A 19,204-nucleotide genomic window follows, 5' to 3' on the forward strand; every position below is an offset into this window, starting at 1 on the left:
TTTCTGTATTGTTTATTGTCCTACAGCATGGGCATGGTGAAGAAGAGTTGGACTCTGATCTTGAGTAAGGGTCTTTGAACCCTTTCAACCCCTAAGAGTGATCAGCTTAGAAATTCTTCTTACAATTTTAATTGACTGCCAAGCAGACAGGTAATTAGGATGAGAATTAAGCAAATAATGATATTGGAGATTTTGTCTTGAAATAACACCAAATTCTTAGAAAATCAAACAAGAAGGGATTATCAGATAGGGGAACTAACTTTCATATCTCAGGAGTGAAAGGGTTGAAAAATTGGACTGATTGTCTGACAAGAGGCGAACATCAGAATACAGTTTTTTTTCAACTTATCAATTAGGCCACTGTGGGCCTCCATGTAGCTCATATTTTAAAGTTATGTACAATGTAAATTATTTGAAATCCATGTTTGGTATGCATAATGAAGTAATAGTGCTAAGACAATTTAAATTCTTAACAGACTTTAAACAAAATTGTATTTCTAATTCAAGTAGTTATTAGTGAATTAATTTATTTGCATGCAAACTACAGTGAAATGTACCTGTAAATGTAACCCTAAGTTGCATGTAGATAAATGTGTCATTCCAGAACATAAGTATACTTCCCCCGTGGAAGGTTTTTTTCATTTGAACTCCCCTCACTTTCCTTTCAATTACAACTCTTGGCTATAGAGACTCACTTCCCCTATGGGTGTCTGTATTTTCAGGAATCCTAATTTATTGAGATTTAGCAAAAAGATGAGTGAGTAAATTTATTTCCCCTTGCTCTGCTGGAATTATCATGTCGCTCTTCTCTTAATGCCTGGAATAAGCTACTCAATTATTGAGATTCATTACATGTATAATTTCTCTCCATGTACAAATAGAATGACTTAACAAGGCCTTTTGCCAAGTTCAACATTTCTCTTATGCTCATTTATCCTGAGAATAATATTTTTGTATCATCACTGCTCAGGCTGTCAAGTCTGCTTATCAGCTTTAGAAGTTCAGCTGGCTTTCTTCCTAGCAAAGGTCACTCCAAATCTTCTATTACATACACTTGCTCCTTAGCAACCTTACCTTGCACTTGCAACTCTGCTATGACAGTTCCTAGACAGCTCAGTTTCTGTTTGCATGCACCCATGAGTAGCCTGGTGGTCCTGCTAAGTAATGGAGCTGGTTGCAAACTGTGATACAGGTTAGGTGGAATTACTGTCACATCCACACTGGTATCCAATTTAAATTCTGCTAGCAGTCCATTCTATGAAACGTTAGCTTTCCATGAATCTCCTGTACTTCCTTGGGCAGCAGATAATTCAGTGAGTTCACCTAAGAAGAACTCTTCTTCTTGTTGTCTCCCAGGAAAATTTACTTCACCCACTCTCTTGTCTGATTGAGATCTGCAGGCCTTCGCCCAATGTCCTGCTTTGGAACACTCTTTACAGTTCGATTCTCTGGCTGGACAGTCTCTTTGGGTGTAGTTGACCCAGGCACCTTAAACATTGTGCTTCAGGAGTCTTCCCATTTTTAGACTCGGGTGGTTTCTTTTTCTTCTTCATATCTTCTTTAGAATTTTTTCCCTTTCCTTTCAACATTAGCTGGTTCCCGTAGCTCTCCAGAAGCGAAAGGGCTAAATGAAAATCAAGCAAGCCTGTCGGACTTACACAAGGACATGAATGAAGCAAGCACCAAGCACATACAAGATCCTGCACTTGCAGCTATATGGGAGGCACTAGTAAGAATCGAAGCAAACACCAACTGCCTAATAAGCGAGCAAAAAACCTTGCAGCAAAGCTGTGAGGAGCTTTGTGAAAGTCTTCAATTCACACAAAGTAAGATGGAGGAAATGGCAAAGAACAACTCCGCTTTGCAAGTACAAATGAAGGAGATGGCAAAGACTAACATTGCATTACAAAGAAGAATGACCCAATTGGAAACTGATTTAGAGAAAAAGAGTGAAGAAAACGCCAAGTTTGAAGAGAAGTTAGACAAAATCTTCATGCAACATGATGATGGGGAACAATACACGAGAAAATTCAGCCTCAAAGTACATGGAATCCCTGAAACTGATGACAAAGAGCCCGAAGATATTGTCATCAGCTTGGCAAAACTAATGGAAATAGATCTAACATAGAAGGAAATCGACCTAACTCATTGCTTGATAAAAGGAAGCAAGTCGATGAGACCAGTAATTGTCCATTTCAGCAATTATTACAGCAAAGAGCAAATGTACTGAGTGCACTGGAAACTTCGCTAGAAGAGTGGTTTAAAAGGTTTGGGAGTGGACCCCCAAAAAGTTTCCATCAACGAGAACCTAACTGCTGATAGAGCTGGTCTATTTAAGAAAGTTCATGATCATAGACACAGAGATTGGAAGTTCTGGACAACCGACGGAAAGATTTTTGTCAAGCCTGATCCCATTAGAGATGTGATTGTCAAAATCCAAGGCGAAGATGATTTAAACCAACATGATCTCGAGACCAAAATTATGATTATCGTGATTTCTTATTTGACTCTGAAATTATTGTTTTCGTAATCCTCCAGTCAATCCCGGCATGTGTAGTGACAAACTAGGGACCACTTATTGCGCTTTATCCAGTATGGTGGATGGAGGCGGTAAGTATCGGTAAATTGCGATGGCTTTGGAGGCTTTTAGTGGTGGAAGCTGCTTGCAAACTCTTTTTTAAACCAATTATTTATTAAGTTTAAATTATCCTAGAAATGAGTCATCGAAAACAGAAGCTGCCTTCAATGGTTGAGCTACTTGACAGAGGAAAAGAATAGCTGGGTTTGACGAAGAAGAAAGGATGCAAAGATCGCCACTAAAAGGCTTTACATCCATGTACTTAGAAATGTTGTATATGTACATATAAGAGGCAAACCTGTTAGATCGAGTTGAACCTTCTTATAAGAACAAGCGGACTGAGAACATCATGCTGAAATTTTGTAAAACATGTTCCGGTATAAAGGAAAAGGTTTTGCAATAGGGAAACAATACAGTTGGTTGTGAAGTCTGATTGTTTGGATTAGAGTAGTCCTTTGAAGGGTTCTGTTGTTAAGACTGACATTTCAACAACCTTAACAGAAGTTATCATCACAGTACAGTGAAGTGTTATATATCAGTTGAGTGTTATATGTGAAAACTGATCATGGGTCTCCCTTTCCTCTCAGCTAATTTAAGTAATGAATTTTAGTGCATACTGGATGAAATACATGCAATACTTGTATTTATCTGTTTGTATTTATTGATTTTTTTTCAGTGTATGCAATGAGTAAACCTCCTGAAGTGTTTCTGAAACCAATTTTAAGAACACTTTCAGGCTGGTTTTCACTAAGCATCCCATAAATAAAAACATAATCAGTTGACAACCTGAAATCAGTGTTCTTACATGCGTGTGTTTACTGTACACTGTATATGTTTCCACTCAGGTCTTGTGGGGTGGTAGGTGGCAGAATGAGGCAGCTGCAACTACTGGGGAAGAAGTTGAGCATATCAACAGCCACTTCTCGAGATTAGGCTCCTGTACAAAGCATATGCTCCCTGAAGGTACAGTACTCTTATTGTCGTGCATCTAACAAAATAACAAAGGCAACTGAAAGCTATGCTCCATATGAAGCACCAACCAGCCATGTTAGATTCAGATATCTTCATAATTTTTTTTATAATATAGTAATCTAAAGTATTAGATTAAAGTGTTTATGTTTTCATTTTTTTTTCTATTACTTGACAACCCAACAGGTAGAGATGAACTACTTACTGAACATTCCATTCATTGGAACAGGAGAAAAATCGAAAGACTTCCTCATTCACTTACAAAACGATATACGAAGGTATAAATAACAGCTTTTGTCTTTCAGTGCTGTGACAGTTAGGGTGGACTACTTATTGCTAATCATTCCTTGATAACACAGTTTGAAATCAATGCGTTTGCTTTATACCTCTCTGTTCCCAGGCCCAAAATCATCTTAAGCAGCTGGCTCAGGAAATTAAAGAGCTGTATCAAAGTGTTGGTCTGAAGGAAACAGATGTGTGCTTTGAAAGTTGGAAATCAGATGTTAGTCTTGTTGCAAAAGGTTAGGTATTTTGAAGTCATGTTTGACACTCGAAACCCGCATGTAGTGAAATTATCTGTTACAATTGTGCCCCAACTTTTTTTCACGTATGCCAGTGTAATCATCCCCTTGCTTTTCTCTCATGCATGATGTAATGGCGTTGTCCACTTAGCTATAAAGAAATGTTGTGTTTAAGTGTCTTTATCTGTTTTTTTTGGTGTGTGTGTTTGTCTTTTTAGTTTTAATTTGTTTTCATACATAACTTCAGATGATGAAGCTTCATACAACAAAAAACCACAACTGTCCAAAGATGAAGAGCTACATCTGAGTCATTTGTTGACACTGCAAGACTGCACTTCTAAACAGAAGTTACTCTGCGAGACTGCTGAGCTAATGTATGGGAAGAAGTTCAGCGACCTTCAACCAAAACGTTGTACGAACTTTGAATGAAGAGAATGAAGTGGTATTAGTGGAAAAGGCACTATTGTATTTCGAAAAGCAAATGGAGCATTTTCACCATTCAGTTGCTCAGTTGGCAGTCAATATGGGAAAACTTGCAGGTGATTTCTTTGTAATTTTACCTAAGCGTGCCAAGGAACAAAATTTAATATGCTCACACCTAACTGTCGGTAAACTGCCTTTGACAGGCCCTTCTCTTTCTTTCTTTTTCTAGTCTGTAAATTTCTCTATATTTTTATTTCTTTAGACGGATCAAAACAACATCAAAAGCTACGTGCAAAAATAACGGTGGAGAAAGCAGACCTAAAAGACTTACTTGTTAATTACAACCGACTTTCTTCTGATGGCTCTGCCAAATTAGAAGAGATAGAGAATGGCAAATTTCCCTGGAAAGCTGAACTTCATACTGTTGAAGGTATGAGCAGAATGTTCTGAAAAGCACGTTAAAGTTAATCATGATCGAAACAATTTAACTTGTTATTGATACTTATTTTTGTCTGCGTTTTTCACAGTTGTACCTATCTGTACGAAGCGATTGGTGGTAGACAAACATATGGAAGCCTCCAGGTTTCAGGAAGAAATAAAACTTCTTCAGAAGGAGATGATTGGATTCATGGTGTTCTACAGGAACGCTGTTTTACCATCCTTGGTCAAACAACAAGAGCAACTGCAGATTTTATTGAAAGGTATTTGGATCGTTAGCTTTCAAAACTAAAATAATAGCGTTATAGTGTGATGTATGCTAACCTTTAGTAACTTCTATATTCCGAATATATCTTTTTTGAAAACACTTACACATCAGGTTTCAGTAGCCCAACCCGCCGATGCGAACTGAGTACTGCCCGGTTATCTCACATTTACATTTTTTACAGATACTGAACACTTCTGACTCATAAATAAAGTTTCTTATTGTTATTCATCTATCTGTCCATGCGTCCATCCATCCATTTATGTAGTGCGTAATACAGACAGACGCACAAAAACACAGACGCCAGTCCACATAGCTCACTATATGCTTTGTTATGCTTCAAGTGATCCAACAAAACAGAACTTGTTATGTGTTGTCCCTTTCACCTGAGTTAACTTTGCTTTCTTCACTCTAGATGTAGAGAAAGAAAATGAAGTCAGAGGACTAGGAGCTTACTTGGAAGCATCTTCTGAAGAAATTTCGGTAAGTCTTTTGTTGGTCAACATAACAGACAGTCAAAGTGCAGTGTATGACCCACTTGGTCTACAAGGCTTTCCTACTAACCGTGCCAAGTGCCGATTTCTTTTGTAGTGGTTAAATCAATGTTTTCCGTAATAGTACTATTTTTGAAATCGTACGAGGTCTTGGTGCTGTATCATGTTTAGTAGGTGACTTACAGTTGGTTTTTGTTTCTAACAAACATGTAGAGTCTCCAGTATACAACCTGTTTGATCCAGAAGCAGGTGATAACAGCAAAATTAGCCCTAATCCAGGATGGCAAGAATTTTGCCATAAAGCAAATCGCTGCTGGGATAAGTGCCTTTGCTCCAGTGCTGACAGAAGATCTGGATGCATTTCGTCAGTTCCTCCTCACGCATGATGTAGAAGTAGAAGATGGTGACGCTGAAAGCTTGAACGGCAAAGGAGATGAAAACGAAGAAGACACTGAGTTGATCAGTGGTGGCTACAGCGACTTGATAGGAAAGGGATCTGCAAACACTATCCTGTATGCACTTAGCAACTTAAGTGCACCTCTAGTACATGCAGTTCCCCCAGAGGTTATAGCTCCTGGTGTTACCTGTTGGAAATTTCCAAAGGAAATAAGTCAAGGTGCTCTTCGTTCTCAAGAAATAACGTATGCAAAAAGCTCAGTTTTCCAAACGACATCTTTTGGAGATCGTTTGTTGAACAAAAAAAAAGAAACCTTATTATTTTGTTGAACAGCAAACAGGCAGACTGTTTTTAGTGTATTCCACTGAATCTTAGCTGTCTTAAAGTCAAAGGAAAATAGTATATAGAGCGGAAATCTGAGAACAGATTATTGTTTTTTCCAACAATTATTGTTTTTTTGGTTTTTGTTTTGCTTTCTTTTTTTAATGTTCGTTTTTGGTTTTTGGTTTGCTTTTTGTTTTTTCAACGTTTGTTTTTGTTTTGCTTTTTGTTTTTTTAATGCTCGTTTCTGTTTTGTGTTTAGTAAATTTCATTGTGGTTTTGCTTTTTGTTTTTTTAACGTTCGTTTTTGTTTTTTATTTTTTATTTTTGTTTTGTTTTTGTTTTCTTTTTTGTATTTTCATTTTTGTTTTTGTTTTTTTTTGTTTTTAATTTTTGTTTGTTTTTGTTTTAGTCTTTGTTTCTTAAATTTCTGTTTTTGGTTTTCATTGTGATCTTATTTTTAACCCTTGTTTTTTTCTGCTTTGTGTTTTCTCTTTTTGTTTAGCTTGTTGTTTTTCTTTTTTTCATTTCGTTGTTTGCTTTTTGTTTTTTGTTTTTTTTTTGTTGTTTTGCTTTTCGCTTTTTCTATTGTAGCTTTCGTTTTCTGAAAAAAACACAAAAACAAAAGCAAAAACAACGAAACGAAAACAAAATCAAAAAAAGCAAAAACAAAAACGAAATCGATGAGTGTAGACCATTATGCTTTGCTGACTTGCAAGCACATTTTGAGTAATGTTGTGGAGTCATGCCGAAGTTGGTACAAGATTGGCCATATCTCTATGCCCTGAAAACAACATTGCAAAAGATATTTAGCACTGAGAGACATGGCTGACTATTTCATAGTCCACAACACGGCTTGTGACATGCGCTTCGATCCCTGATTTGGAGTGTTCGTGACAGAAATATGAGCTACTTTTTCCGTGTCAGCTGGTACAAAATGGCTCATCAAGGTGGCAGGTGGAAGAAGTACGACTTTGTTGACGATGTTTCTCCAGGTAAAGGTGATCATTGTCATTTATTGTCAGAAGCCTAATAATAGATTACATTTTAATTCTTGGTTGGATTCTGTGTTGATACAGAAATGGAAAACTCGCTAATCGACTGGATCAGAAAGTCGAAGTCAAATGCCACGATTGTGGAGTACGTTAGACAGGATTTTGGTCTAGATTGGAGGTATTAACGTTGGTCTGTATTAGTAATTGTGAGAGGGGGAAATGTAGCGACAAACTTTGCCCTTTAATCCCACTAAATCAACTGTTAATCGATGTAACCTTATAAATGAAGCTTATCTTTCATTTGGCGCCAAAATATGTACCCAAAAGCGAACGATTTTCGAAAGGTGGTCAATTTTCTTCTATGGCAGCTGGGCGCTTCAGAAGGAGAACCCTTATTTACCCTGGTGAACCCTAATTGTACACATTTCGTTTACTAATGCTGCAATTGTACAATTTGGTAGTGTTCTAGTTCAGCTAATTGTATATAACAATTTTTTGTGCCTAGTGCTCGTAGAGCCCAAGGCTATGTTATCATGCACACGTGTGTGTCCGTAATTCGGGTTTTTCTCGTATACTTCCCCAGCAACCCGAGACCACTTTCGAGCAATGTTCGTTTGATTTTCGTATCCCAAGAAGACATGAGGTAGATGGCAACCAACACCCGAGACCACTTTCGAGCAATGTTCGTTTGATTTTCGTATCCTGAGAAGACATGACGTAGATGGCAACCAACAACCCGAGACCACTTTTGAGCAATGTTCGTTTGATTTTCGTATCCCGAGAAGACATGACGTAGATGGCAACCAACAACCTGAGACCACTTTCGAGCAATGTTCGTTTGACATAGATGGGAACTTTTTGCTACGATTGCTTCATGTGCTCACATTGCGTGTTTGTTCAATGACGTTGGTAAGTTTTCTATGTTTAAGGTAAATTTATCTTACTTTCCTTCTAGAGCCAGGCTCGACTTTCGGTGGATTTTCAAAGAATTTGATCTTAAAAGCAACATGAAGGGATTTTTCAAGAATTTTCTTGCTTTATTGGTAAAGAAACTGAAGAAAGTGTTGAGGATTCTTCCCTCAATCACTGGTTGTGGAAGAGTTTCTTGCCGAATCTTGTTGTTATATGCCTTGTTTAGCGATCAGAAGATGGAATTTCCATGCAAAAGTAGCAAATCTGAAGGTAAACAGCCAAAAGGTGTACCACGACGATCGTAGTACGCTCGTTGGCAAGTGCTATAAACTCCCTCGGGAGTGCCAAACGTCCCTTCGGGGAGCCATAACTAACCTCCCTCGGGAGTGCCAAATGTCCCTTCGGGGAGCCATAACTAAACTCCCTCGGGAGTGCCAAACAAAATCCCTTCGGGGAGTTATAAATTTATCAAAAGACAACAATGACCCAACTTCTTTGAAAGCACCAATCAAAGTTGAGCCTTGTTCTAATGAGTTATCAAATAAATGTAAGCCATGTAATGAAAAACAGACACTCTCGACTATGTGTAAAAGATGCTAAATGCAGGATGAGAGAAAGAGAGCCGTCCCAGATCAAGATGAAAACTATTATTAATTTGCTGAAAAAGAAAAAGTCACGTGACAAATTCAAGAAAATGGAGTTGAAATATGTACCTGTTTCATCTATTTTGTACAAAGTTGCAAAATATTTCAAGCATTGGAAAATGAAGTGTATTTGCAAAGAAAATAGTTTATATGGTTCACATTTTTATGCATTTAAGTTAAGGGAGAAAGGTATGCTGTGGCTAAACGCAAAGTGTCATTATCAGGTGATGTTGAATTAAATCCTGGTCCTATGTTTGGCAATACTTTTGAAACCATTTCCTTTACCAACCAAAATTTTATATTATGATATAGAATGCTTAGACATGGATTACAGCCATTAGATGTAGGTGGTGAAGGTGATTGTTTATTTAAATCAATATCGCATCAGTTATATGGTGATTCAAACCATCATGCTGAAATTAGAGCAAAAGCTGTGAGATTCTTATTGGATAATCCTGATCGATTCATAGAAAGTATAGTAGGCACTTCATGGAATCAATATCTGTGTAATATGTCACACCAAGGTATGTGGGCTGATAACATTGTTATACAAGCAATTTCTGATTCAGTGCAATTAAAAATAAATATAGTAGAATCAAGTTAAAATTTCAGAGAAACAACAATAATTGAGCCAACACTTTCTAATGATACTGAAAATATCCAGTCAGTATATATAGGCCATATAGGAGAAATGCATTATGTATCCACATGTCCAGTCTCACCTTTAGAAAATTCTACCGATATAGAACATGAAAAATCGGGCGAGCATATTCATTTATCACCAAAAAGCAAAACACAAAATAATGCTGCATATATGAAAGAATATAGAAAAGCTACTGATTCTCCTGAGAAAAGGGCAAAGCTCAATAAAAACAAAAGAAAGCATTTAGCAGCTTTAAATACACCAGAAAAAAAGCTAAACGCAATGCTGATGTTAGAAGTTGGCGAGCGACCTTGATTTCACCAGAAAGAAAAGCAAAATGTAATGCTTATGATAGACATCGTAGAGCAGTCCTGAAAGATACAAAAACATCTGTTGATGTTAGTGTGAAAAAGTTTCATGACATAGTTAAACAAGGTCCAGGATACATCTGTAGTTGTTGCGATCAGCTGTGGTATAAGCATAGTGTAGTAAATGCTTGTAAACTTAGAGAATCCCAACTTGATAGTGCAAAATAACTGTGTAATAAGATAAGTGTTGATGACAAAGAGTGGATTTGTAGAACTTGTAATAATCATTTGATGAAGAACAAACTCCCACCATGTGCTATAGCTAATGGCATGGGTTTTTCAATGAAACCAGAATTTTTTGACCTCAATGAATTAGAATGTACATTATTAGCACCAAGGATTGCATTCCAAAAATTAATGCAAGCTCCACGAGGTAGACAGCTTAAGATACATGGCAATATTGTAAATGTACCTGCAGATGTTGCTCACACTGTAACCATATTACCATGGCTGCATAGCCAGACTGCAACTATTAAAGTTAATTTAAAATGTAAACTACAATATAAAAGTTCAGCATTATTTTTGAATGTAAGGCCAGACAAGGTTGTTCAAGCAGCCAAATGGCTGATGTCAAATAGCATGTTATATAAAGATGAGGGAATTGTATTGAATGAAGATTGGGCAAATACATATGTACAGAAGTTGCTCAGCTGGAAAATGATGATGATGACATGGAGTGTAATGATAACTTGTCTGAAAATTTAAATAATCAAAATGAAAGTGAAGATGTTCAACAAATTCCAGCTGGTGTTACTGATACTTTATTCACTGCTACAGACTTTTTAGAAGACAATGAACGACAAAATATACTTAATGTTGCTCCAGGTGAAGGTAATCAGCCACTAAGTGTTTTTAGAGACAAATACTGTGAAGAACTAGCATATCCTGGAATATTTTTGGGACAGCCACGACCGCATACTGAACAACGAAAAGTGAAAGTAACCTATAGTGATATATGTAAATCAGAACTGAGATGGTCAGATAGACGAGCTGCAATGTGTGTGGAGAATATATTCTTTAAGACAAAAAAACTTCAAATGAAAATTATTTTGAGAAAGTGCCATATTGCTCTTAGAAAATGTAAGGGAAATAGCTGAAGCATTAACGCAGGACAGTTGAAACAACATGGAGCTTTAGATACGCTTATTCGTCATGATGAAGGCTACAAATTTCTAAATGCTTTGAGAGGTTCACCACCATATTTTGAAAAAGCAAAGAAAGACTTGTTTGCAATGATAAGACAGTTGGGTCCAGCTACTTTGCTTTGCAGTTTCTCATCTGCTGAAACTCAATGGGTGCATTTACTTAGAATACTTGGCCAGCTTGTTGACAATACGACTTATACTGATGAGCAAATAGAGAATTTTAACTGGGAAGACAGATGCCGTTTGATACAGAGTGACCCAGTTACTTGTGCCAGACATTTTGATTATCAAATCAACCAGTTTTTAACTCACTTTCTATTAAGCTCTTCAGAGCCTTTGGGTAAAATATCAGATTGGTTTTATCGAGTAGAATACCAACAGAGAGGACCACCTCATATTCACATGTTGATATGGATAAAAGATGCACCACAATTTCAAATAGACAGTGACAAAGAAGTGACAACATTTATTGATAAAATCATTACATGCATTAAACCTATAGACAACCCAGAACTGTTAAAACTTGTCAATAGACAAGTAAATAGGCATTCACACACATGTCGTAAAAATACAAGCAGTCCTTGTAGATTTAACTATCCACAGCCTCCAATGAAACAAACAATGATATTGTATCCATTTGATGAAAAGACACCCAATAGTGACATAAAGACATACAAAGAAAGCTGGAAATTGATAAAAAGTTATCTGGATGATTTACAAAATTGCGAAGATATGACATTTGAGGACTTATTACTTAAGCTGAATATAACCGAAGAAAACTATTTGATTGCTATCCGTTCATCTTTGAATGCTGCTACCATATTTTTGAAACGAAACCCAAATGAAATACACATAAACAACTATAATGGAGATTGTCTAACAGCATGGAGAGCAAATATGGATATATTAGATGTATATGCATGTGCTGTATACATAGCAAATTACATATCAAAATCACAAAAAGGTATGAGTGAACTTTTGAGACAGGCTTGTACTGAAGTTAGAAAGGGCAATTGCAATATAAAACAGCAAGTAAGAGATATTGGCAGTAAATTTCTTAATAATGTAAAAATAAGTGTACAAGAAGCAGTTTATATCACATTACAGTTACCCATGAGAAAAGCATCCAGACAAATCATATTTATAAACACTTCACCTCCTGATGAAAGGGTAGAGCTTTTGAGGCCTATAGAAGAAATTAAAGAAATGGATGATGACTCTGAAGAAATATATAACACTGGGCTACTTAGAAGATATTGTAAGCGCTCACCAAAGTCAGAAAATTTAACACTAGCAGATTGGGCTGCATGGTATGATAACTGTAGTTCAAAGCCATATGTTAAGGAAACACATGAGAGTGATATTGATGGTCTTCCATTGGAAAAATATATTGATGATGAACAAAATGATGATGATGACAAGTTTGTTAAGACAACAAACAGTAAAACAAGGAGACGTTCTAAAGCTAGGGTTTTAAGAAGTGTATGGTTTAACAAAGAAAAAGAACCAGATTATCGTGAGCTTTTAATGCTGTTTACTCCATGAAGAACTGAGGAAACTGATTTACTAGGAAACTTTGCATCATATGAAGATAGATGTATGGTTCTCTCCAATGTCATTAAAGAACAAATGAAACAATATGCTGTTTGTAATGAAGATTTCAATGAAAACCAACAACAAATAAATCAAATCGAAGACAGATGATATGATGATATAGCTCCCTGCACACAAAATATAGAACGACAACATCAGGCAGAAGGGGACCAGGATTTACATCCTGATTTTAGTGGCAATTACAATCTATCAGATGATTTAGGAATACCATCTGTAGACAATAGTGAACCACTGACAATGAATGAATTACCAGATGATGAATACAGGCATATGGTACAAACTTTGAATAAAGAACAAAAAGAATTTTTCTATCATGTATTGCATCTGATTAAGACCTCTGAAGAACCATTTTACTGTTTTCTTAGTGGTGGTGCAGGTGTTGGTAAATCACATGTAACTAAAGCCTTATATCAGGCTGCATTGAAGTATTACAATACTAGACCTGGCATTGATTTTTCACAAACAAAAGTATTGATGCTAGCACCTACTGGAAAAGCGGCATATAACATTAAGGGAAATACCATACATAGTGCTCTTGCAATACCAGCAAGTCAATCATTAAGAAACTACAAAAGCCTTGACTCAAGTAGACTTAACACAATACAATGTCAACTAGGTGGAATTAAACTGATATTTATTGAGATATCTATGGTGGGAAGTACCATGTTCACTGTTCAAATAAACAGAAGACTCAAAGATATCAAAGGTAGTTCACTGCCTTTTGGTGCAGTCAGTATAGTTGCTATTGGAGATTTATTCCAGTTACAACCAGTGATGGATGGTTATATATTCAAGAACATGAACAATGATGAATATGGAATTCTTGCTCCTAATGTGTGGCAAGAACTTTTCAAAATGTTTGAACTGAAACAAATAATGAGGCAAACAGAAAGCAAAGAATTTGCTGAGTTATTGAACAGATTAAGAGAAGGTAACAATACAAATGAAGACATTGCAAAATTAAGGAGTTGCTGCATTGCACTAAGTAATCCAAACTATCCAAAAGATGCACCACATTTGTTTATCCAAAATTCAAAAGTTAGTGATTTTAACTGCAAAGCTCACAATGCTCTTACAGGTATGAAATATTCTATCAAAGCTCATGATAGTGTAGTTGGAGCTGAATCACAGGAGCTTAGAGACAAAATATTGAAACAGATACCGAGCGACCCTAGGAAGACTAAACAATTACACTCAATATTACAATTAGCTGTTGGAGAAAGAACTGAGATTTCTCTGAATACAAGGATAGATGATGACATGACTAATGGTGCAGGAAATGTTGTTAAACTGATGCAAATACATAATATGGATAAGCCTTCAGGGATCATATGGGTACAGTTTGATCATGCAGATGTAGGAGTAAAGACAAGGAATGAGAACAGACAATTGTATATTAATGGCATTGAACCAACATGGACACCAATTAAGCCTACTAGTACACAGTTTGCTGTGAGCAGATCCAAGTCAGTACATGTTGTGCGAAAACAATTTCCATTGAGACCTGCTGCTGCAAAAACTATGCATAGATCTCAAGGTGATACTGAAACAAAGATTGTAGTAAATTTTGAGACAAGAAGGGCAATTCCTCACATACATTATGTAGGATTAAGTAGAGTAACGACTATTGATGGTCTCTATGTGACTGACCTGTGTGAGAATAAAATAGCTGTTAGTGATGATGTGCGGACAGAAATGCATCGATTGAGAACTGAAGGACAATTGACACTTGCAGTAAACCCATTATATAATGTACCTGAAATTAGTTTGAAAATATGTTATCTTAATGCAAGGTCTTTGCATAAGCACATCAAAGATGTACATGCAGATCTCAACTGCTCCAGTACTGATGCAAGCATTTTTGCTGAAAGCAGGTTCTGCAACTTGGATGATGATAGTTTGTATAATTTAACACATGATGACAAATACAGCATGTTCAGGAATGATGCACCAGCAAGAAATCCTTCCAATATACGACCATATGGAGGAACTGTAGTTTATAGTTATCTTGACTACTATCCAGGATATCCATATTGTGCTAATACAAATGGCATAGAAATAACAGTTCTAAGATTTATTGTTATACCACATATTTCAATAATTGGAATATATAGGTCTCCTGCACAATCAATAGAACAGTTATGTGCTGCACTTCAGAGTATTTTAGATTCACTTCAAACAGAAGTCAATCCTTTTATTGGTGATTTCAATATTAACAGGTTCAATGTTGCTAATCGTTTGCCACTCTACAATTTCTTTATAAATAACCATGGTTACAGACAATTAGTTAAATGTACCACCACAGATAACAATACTTGCATTGACCATATATACACCAACCTACCTAAATCGCGAATTACATTTCAAATTTTAGAAACTTACTTTTCAGATCACAAAGGAATTTGTGCAATACTAAACTGTTTTTGAATTTATCAAAGGCTTAAAATAAATGATTAACACTTTCTAGTCATGATAATACTGTAGCTTTTGATTAAAATTTGCATCTTTATTCTTTTCAAGACATCTGCACAATTTTTATGGTTACATACTTTTGGACAATGGAAAATCCTTCAGCATCTTCGTAAGTATTATTTTGATGAGTTTTCTTTGTCGTTTTTAATATGTCAAAATTATTATTTAAATTACTTTCTTTTTTAATTATTAATTAACCACTGCATTCTTTTCTTAACAGATCATCTTCAATGAAACAAACCAACGCCAATGATTCTCAAGGTATTTTATGCCATTCTTTTCATCATAAAACTTATCAAAACTTTATAAAAACTTTATAAAATGTACAAATTAATTTTTGTGCCTAGTGGTCGTAGAGCCCAAAGCACCATGTTATCGTACATACGTGTGTCCGTAACTCAGGTTTTTTTCATATTCCTTTTTTTAGATGTTGAAATACAGGGATATCTGCACTTCTTGAGCCCAATCAAAAACACTAAAAAGAAGCAGACCCCATACTTTGACTTCTTCTTGCAAACAAGTGATACCAACAAAGTCAGGGGAATATGTTAAGAACCGCAACAAAGAAAGAACCTGCTTCAACCATTCCAGAAAAAATCTCCTGTCAAAATTACTGGGACAAAGAGGATCTCTACAACTAGCTTTTCTACAACCAATGAAGAATTCAAAATCACAAAAAAAAATCTAAAATCATGCCAACTACTGCAAAATTCTCCTATAATTCACATGTTTCCTCATCTATGGTAACAATTAATGACGCACTTGAAGCAGACGAATACAAAACTGTGAATGTGAGTGGGAAAATTATGAATAAAAAAGATCAGATCCAACTAGTTTTCAAGAACAACAAGCAACTCAGAAAAGTTGACTGTTTGATCGCTGACCAAACAGCATCAATCAAGGTGACACTATGGGAAGATGCAATAGATGCCGTCAGGAGTGGAAAAACATACATCTTCAGTAACCTCAAAGTGAGAGTATTCGACGATGTCAAATTTTCTCAATACAAATCCCTCAACAACTATTGTGGAGACAGATGATATGTTTAAAGACATAAACGTTGTACCAGATGAACTGAATGACACTATTGCTGAAGGTCGCTGTGTTGGCTTTATTCTAAGAATCGCCAAATCATGCATTGTATGCAACAATACTTTATATGATGAAAATACCAAGAACAACAAAATCACCTGTACTTCATGCTCAACTACTTTGCTATCATCAGAATGCCCTTCCAAACATGTGTGTACCCTGACAATAAAGTTGGCTGATGGTAAACTTCAGACCTACACATGTTTTAATAATGCACCACAAAGGTTTCTTGCATCTATTGAGAAGAGCACTAGTTTGGACGATATCACAAAAGACCAATTAGAAGATTTGTTCCTAAATGCTGGCACAGTACAGATGGTTGTAAATAATTCTATGCATGTCATAGATCAGTCTCTTCCAAAAGCCATGTAGAATAACTTTCCTAACATAAACTCTTTCACAGCTATTCTTGAGATGAAAGATTTGTTTAACGACATCAACCTCATTTATCAAAGGAATTGAATGACACTCTTGCTGAAGGCTGTTGTGTTGACTTTATTTTTGAAAATGACCAAATCATGCGTTGTATGTAACAGTAACTATATGACGAAAATGCTAAAGCCTTGTGCAAACGTACTCGACTTTGTAGACTATATAACAGTATACAACATCAAACTTGCGTTTGCACACCATTTCAGGTGCCATATTATACACAACTCAACAAGTCTGATGCTGTATAGTGAAGTTTGAGTCTGGTCAAATATCTACTCGACAGCCATAAGACTCTTCTTACAAGTCTGATAGTTTATAGCATAGTTACTATTAATAGAAAGTATCATTACATGTTTTTATTACTTAATTCTTGTTCAATTATGAATTGTTACAGTTGATACTTATTTCACAATAAAGTTTATTGTTGTTGTTGTATCATGTAGTCATTGCAGATGATACTATTTTTCATATCACTAGGCACATGTAGTCATAGACTGCCTATTTTTCCTTACCGCACAGGTAGACGGAATAAATAGCTGGTTTTCACATGACATCACTAAAATTCGAACTACAAAACTATTGATCTTTCTGAGATTTACTTTAATGATGTATAAGAGCAGCTGAAAACTGATATTCAAACAAATTTTCGCTCCAAATATGTTCTTGGTTTTGTGATACACTAGGCTTGAATTTCTAAGCTTTTGCGTGACGCGGCATTTTATACATCATGGCCTAGAGAGCTGTCATGATGGACAAAAAAGTGACTTATTTCGGGGAACTTGGCTATCTGAACAGTTGATGTCTTAGGAAAAGAATTATTTTATTGTTTTAGAGTTCCTCGAGGTATAAATTCACGATTTTGTAGCAAAACTCAGTGACAGATGTTTCTTTTGGTTTCCGGCTGCCATGTTGGTGCCCATCCATACAAATTTTTTTAAATTTGGGTAAAGAATTTCTCTGCATATCTCACATCAGAAAAATTGCTGTGACCAGAATTTTGGCGTGAGTCTGCATATTTACCTTCTTTCATTAACTGCGAGGCCATGGGCCGAGCACGGTTCATGTTCTACCCGTGGTTTATTTTTAACCACACAGCCATGGGCTAAGCGTGGTTCATGTTCTACCCATGGTTTATTTTTTTTTGTCGGAGACCAGACACAGACCTTCACTCGGCCAACTTTGAATTACGCAATCTGTAATGTTTACTCGCCAAAGCTTGTTTCTTCAGGGTCAACAAAAATCTCACAATACAAAGTCACACTGAACTCAAGTTTTGCAAAAAAATCTCTTCAAACCCTGACTTCATTAATCTGCTAGCCGATTAGTGAATAATCTGTAGGTTGTGAACACTGGACAATTGCATTCGTCAGTGTTTACCGATACCTTTGGGCATTATGTAATGAACACGGGCAATTGCATTCATTAGTGTTTACCAATACCTTTAGGCATTATGCAATCCTTTTGTTTTACTTGCCATCGTACATATTTCATATATTAGTTTTTCGTTCAAAAAAAGTTAAATTCTATCCTTGGCGTGTGCGGTACGGATCGGAACTTCTTGGGCATTTTCAAATATCGAGGACTCTTGTGCTGTCAGGGCATCGTTTAAAAGTTTGATTTATAAAATCGTGTGGAAAAGAATAAATGTTTAATCTGGTAAACATTTGATGGTAGCAGAGCGAGGTTCCAAATCATGTCAGTGGACGGCAAGCATGGCGAAGCAATGGACGAAGAAGAAGATCGCATCGAAAGTTTAAAGCAGCAAAAGGCAAAGGATAAATCCGCTTTCACCAGGATCAAGAACAAGTTGTTGAGCCTTCTAGATGAAGAAGATTATCCGAGTTGGCGGGAAGTCAAGGCGGTTTGTCAAAAGCTTTGTGAAGGGCAAGAACGCACGATGTCAACTATGGAAGAATTATCCCAAGAATATTTAAGCTCCAAAGAGAAAGAGAAACGGAAAAAGCTCACTGATGAAATGGACAAATTAGAGGCAGAATTTTCGGAGGCTCATGACAAGGCACAAGAATATTTGGACAATCGAAAGGACAAGTTATCAAGTTTGGCTACTGAGGCGTTGAATCGAGGAAAGCGTTGCACGAAAGAGTGTGGAAAAACAAGCTTTGGAGGAACAAGTTAAGCGAGAAAAAGACATCGCTCGTCAAAAAGATTTAGAAGAATTACGTCATCAGTATCAAAGTCGTTTATTTGATGAAGAGGACCTTCAAGATTTGAAAGAGTCGGAGTTCAAAGGACAGGAAACGAGAAAAATTTCTGCAAACGATTTCGCAGAAAGTCGTTCAACGTCATCACTTGGCAAGGATATGTGGAATCATCTTAAGCGTGTTTCAATTCCCGTATTCAATGGTGATAAAAAATTGTACGAGGGTTGGAAAACGGCTTTCATGGCATGTGTGGACAAGGTGCCCGCCACACCAGAGTACAAATTGCTCCAGTTGCGTCAATACCTATCTAGCAAAGCTT

General features: G+C 36.4%; 1 protein-coding gene and 2 pseudogenes across 1 annotated transcript in view; all 3 read left to right on the top strand.

Moving 5' to 3' along the window:
- Positions 1–9,158: 9,158 nt before the first annotated feature.
- On the top strand, positions 9,159–13,038 carry LOC149099240 (uncharacterized; annotated as a pseudogene).
- A 2,850-nt stretch (positions 13,039–15,888) lies between these two features.
- LOC149099241 (uncharacterized) lies at positions 15,889–16,770 on the top strand (annotated as a pseudogene).
- An 874-nt stretch (positions 16,771–17,644) lies between these two features.
- LOC149099242 (uncharacterized) overlaps positions 17,645–19,204 on the top strand; it is a 1,628-nt gene continuing 68 nt past the window's right edge. The window contains 2 exon segments of the mRNA XM_089276780.1: positions 17,645–18,790; positions 18,792–19,204. The exon segment at positions 18,792–19,204 is cut by the window's right edge and continues 68 nt beyond it. Of these exon segments, the coding sequence (XP_089132906.1) occupies positions 18,417–18,790; positions 18,792–19,204 (787 nt within the window). The 5' untranslated portion in view covers positions 17,645–18,416.

The sequence above is a fragment of the Orbicella faveolata genome, unplaced genomic scaffold (assembly GCF_042242905.1).
Source record: "Orbicella faveolata isolate gen_17 unplaced genomic scaffold, um_ofav_v1 contig_46, whole genome shotgun sequence".
Lineage (NCBI taxonomy): Eukaryota > Metazoa > Cnidaria > Anthozoa > Scleractinia > Merulinidae > Orbicella > Orbicella faveolata.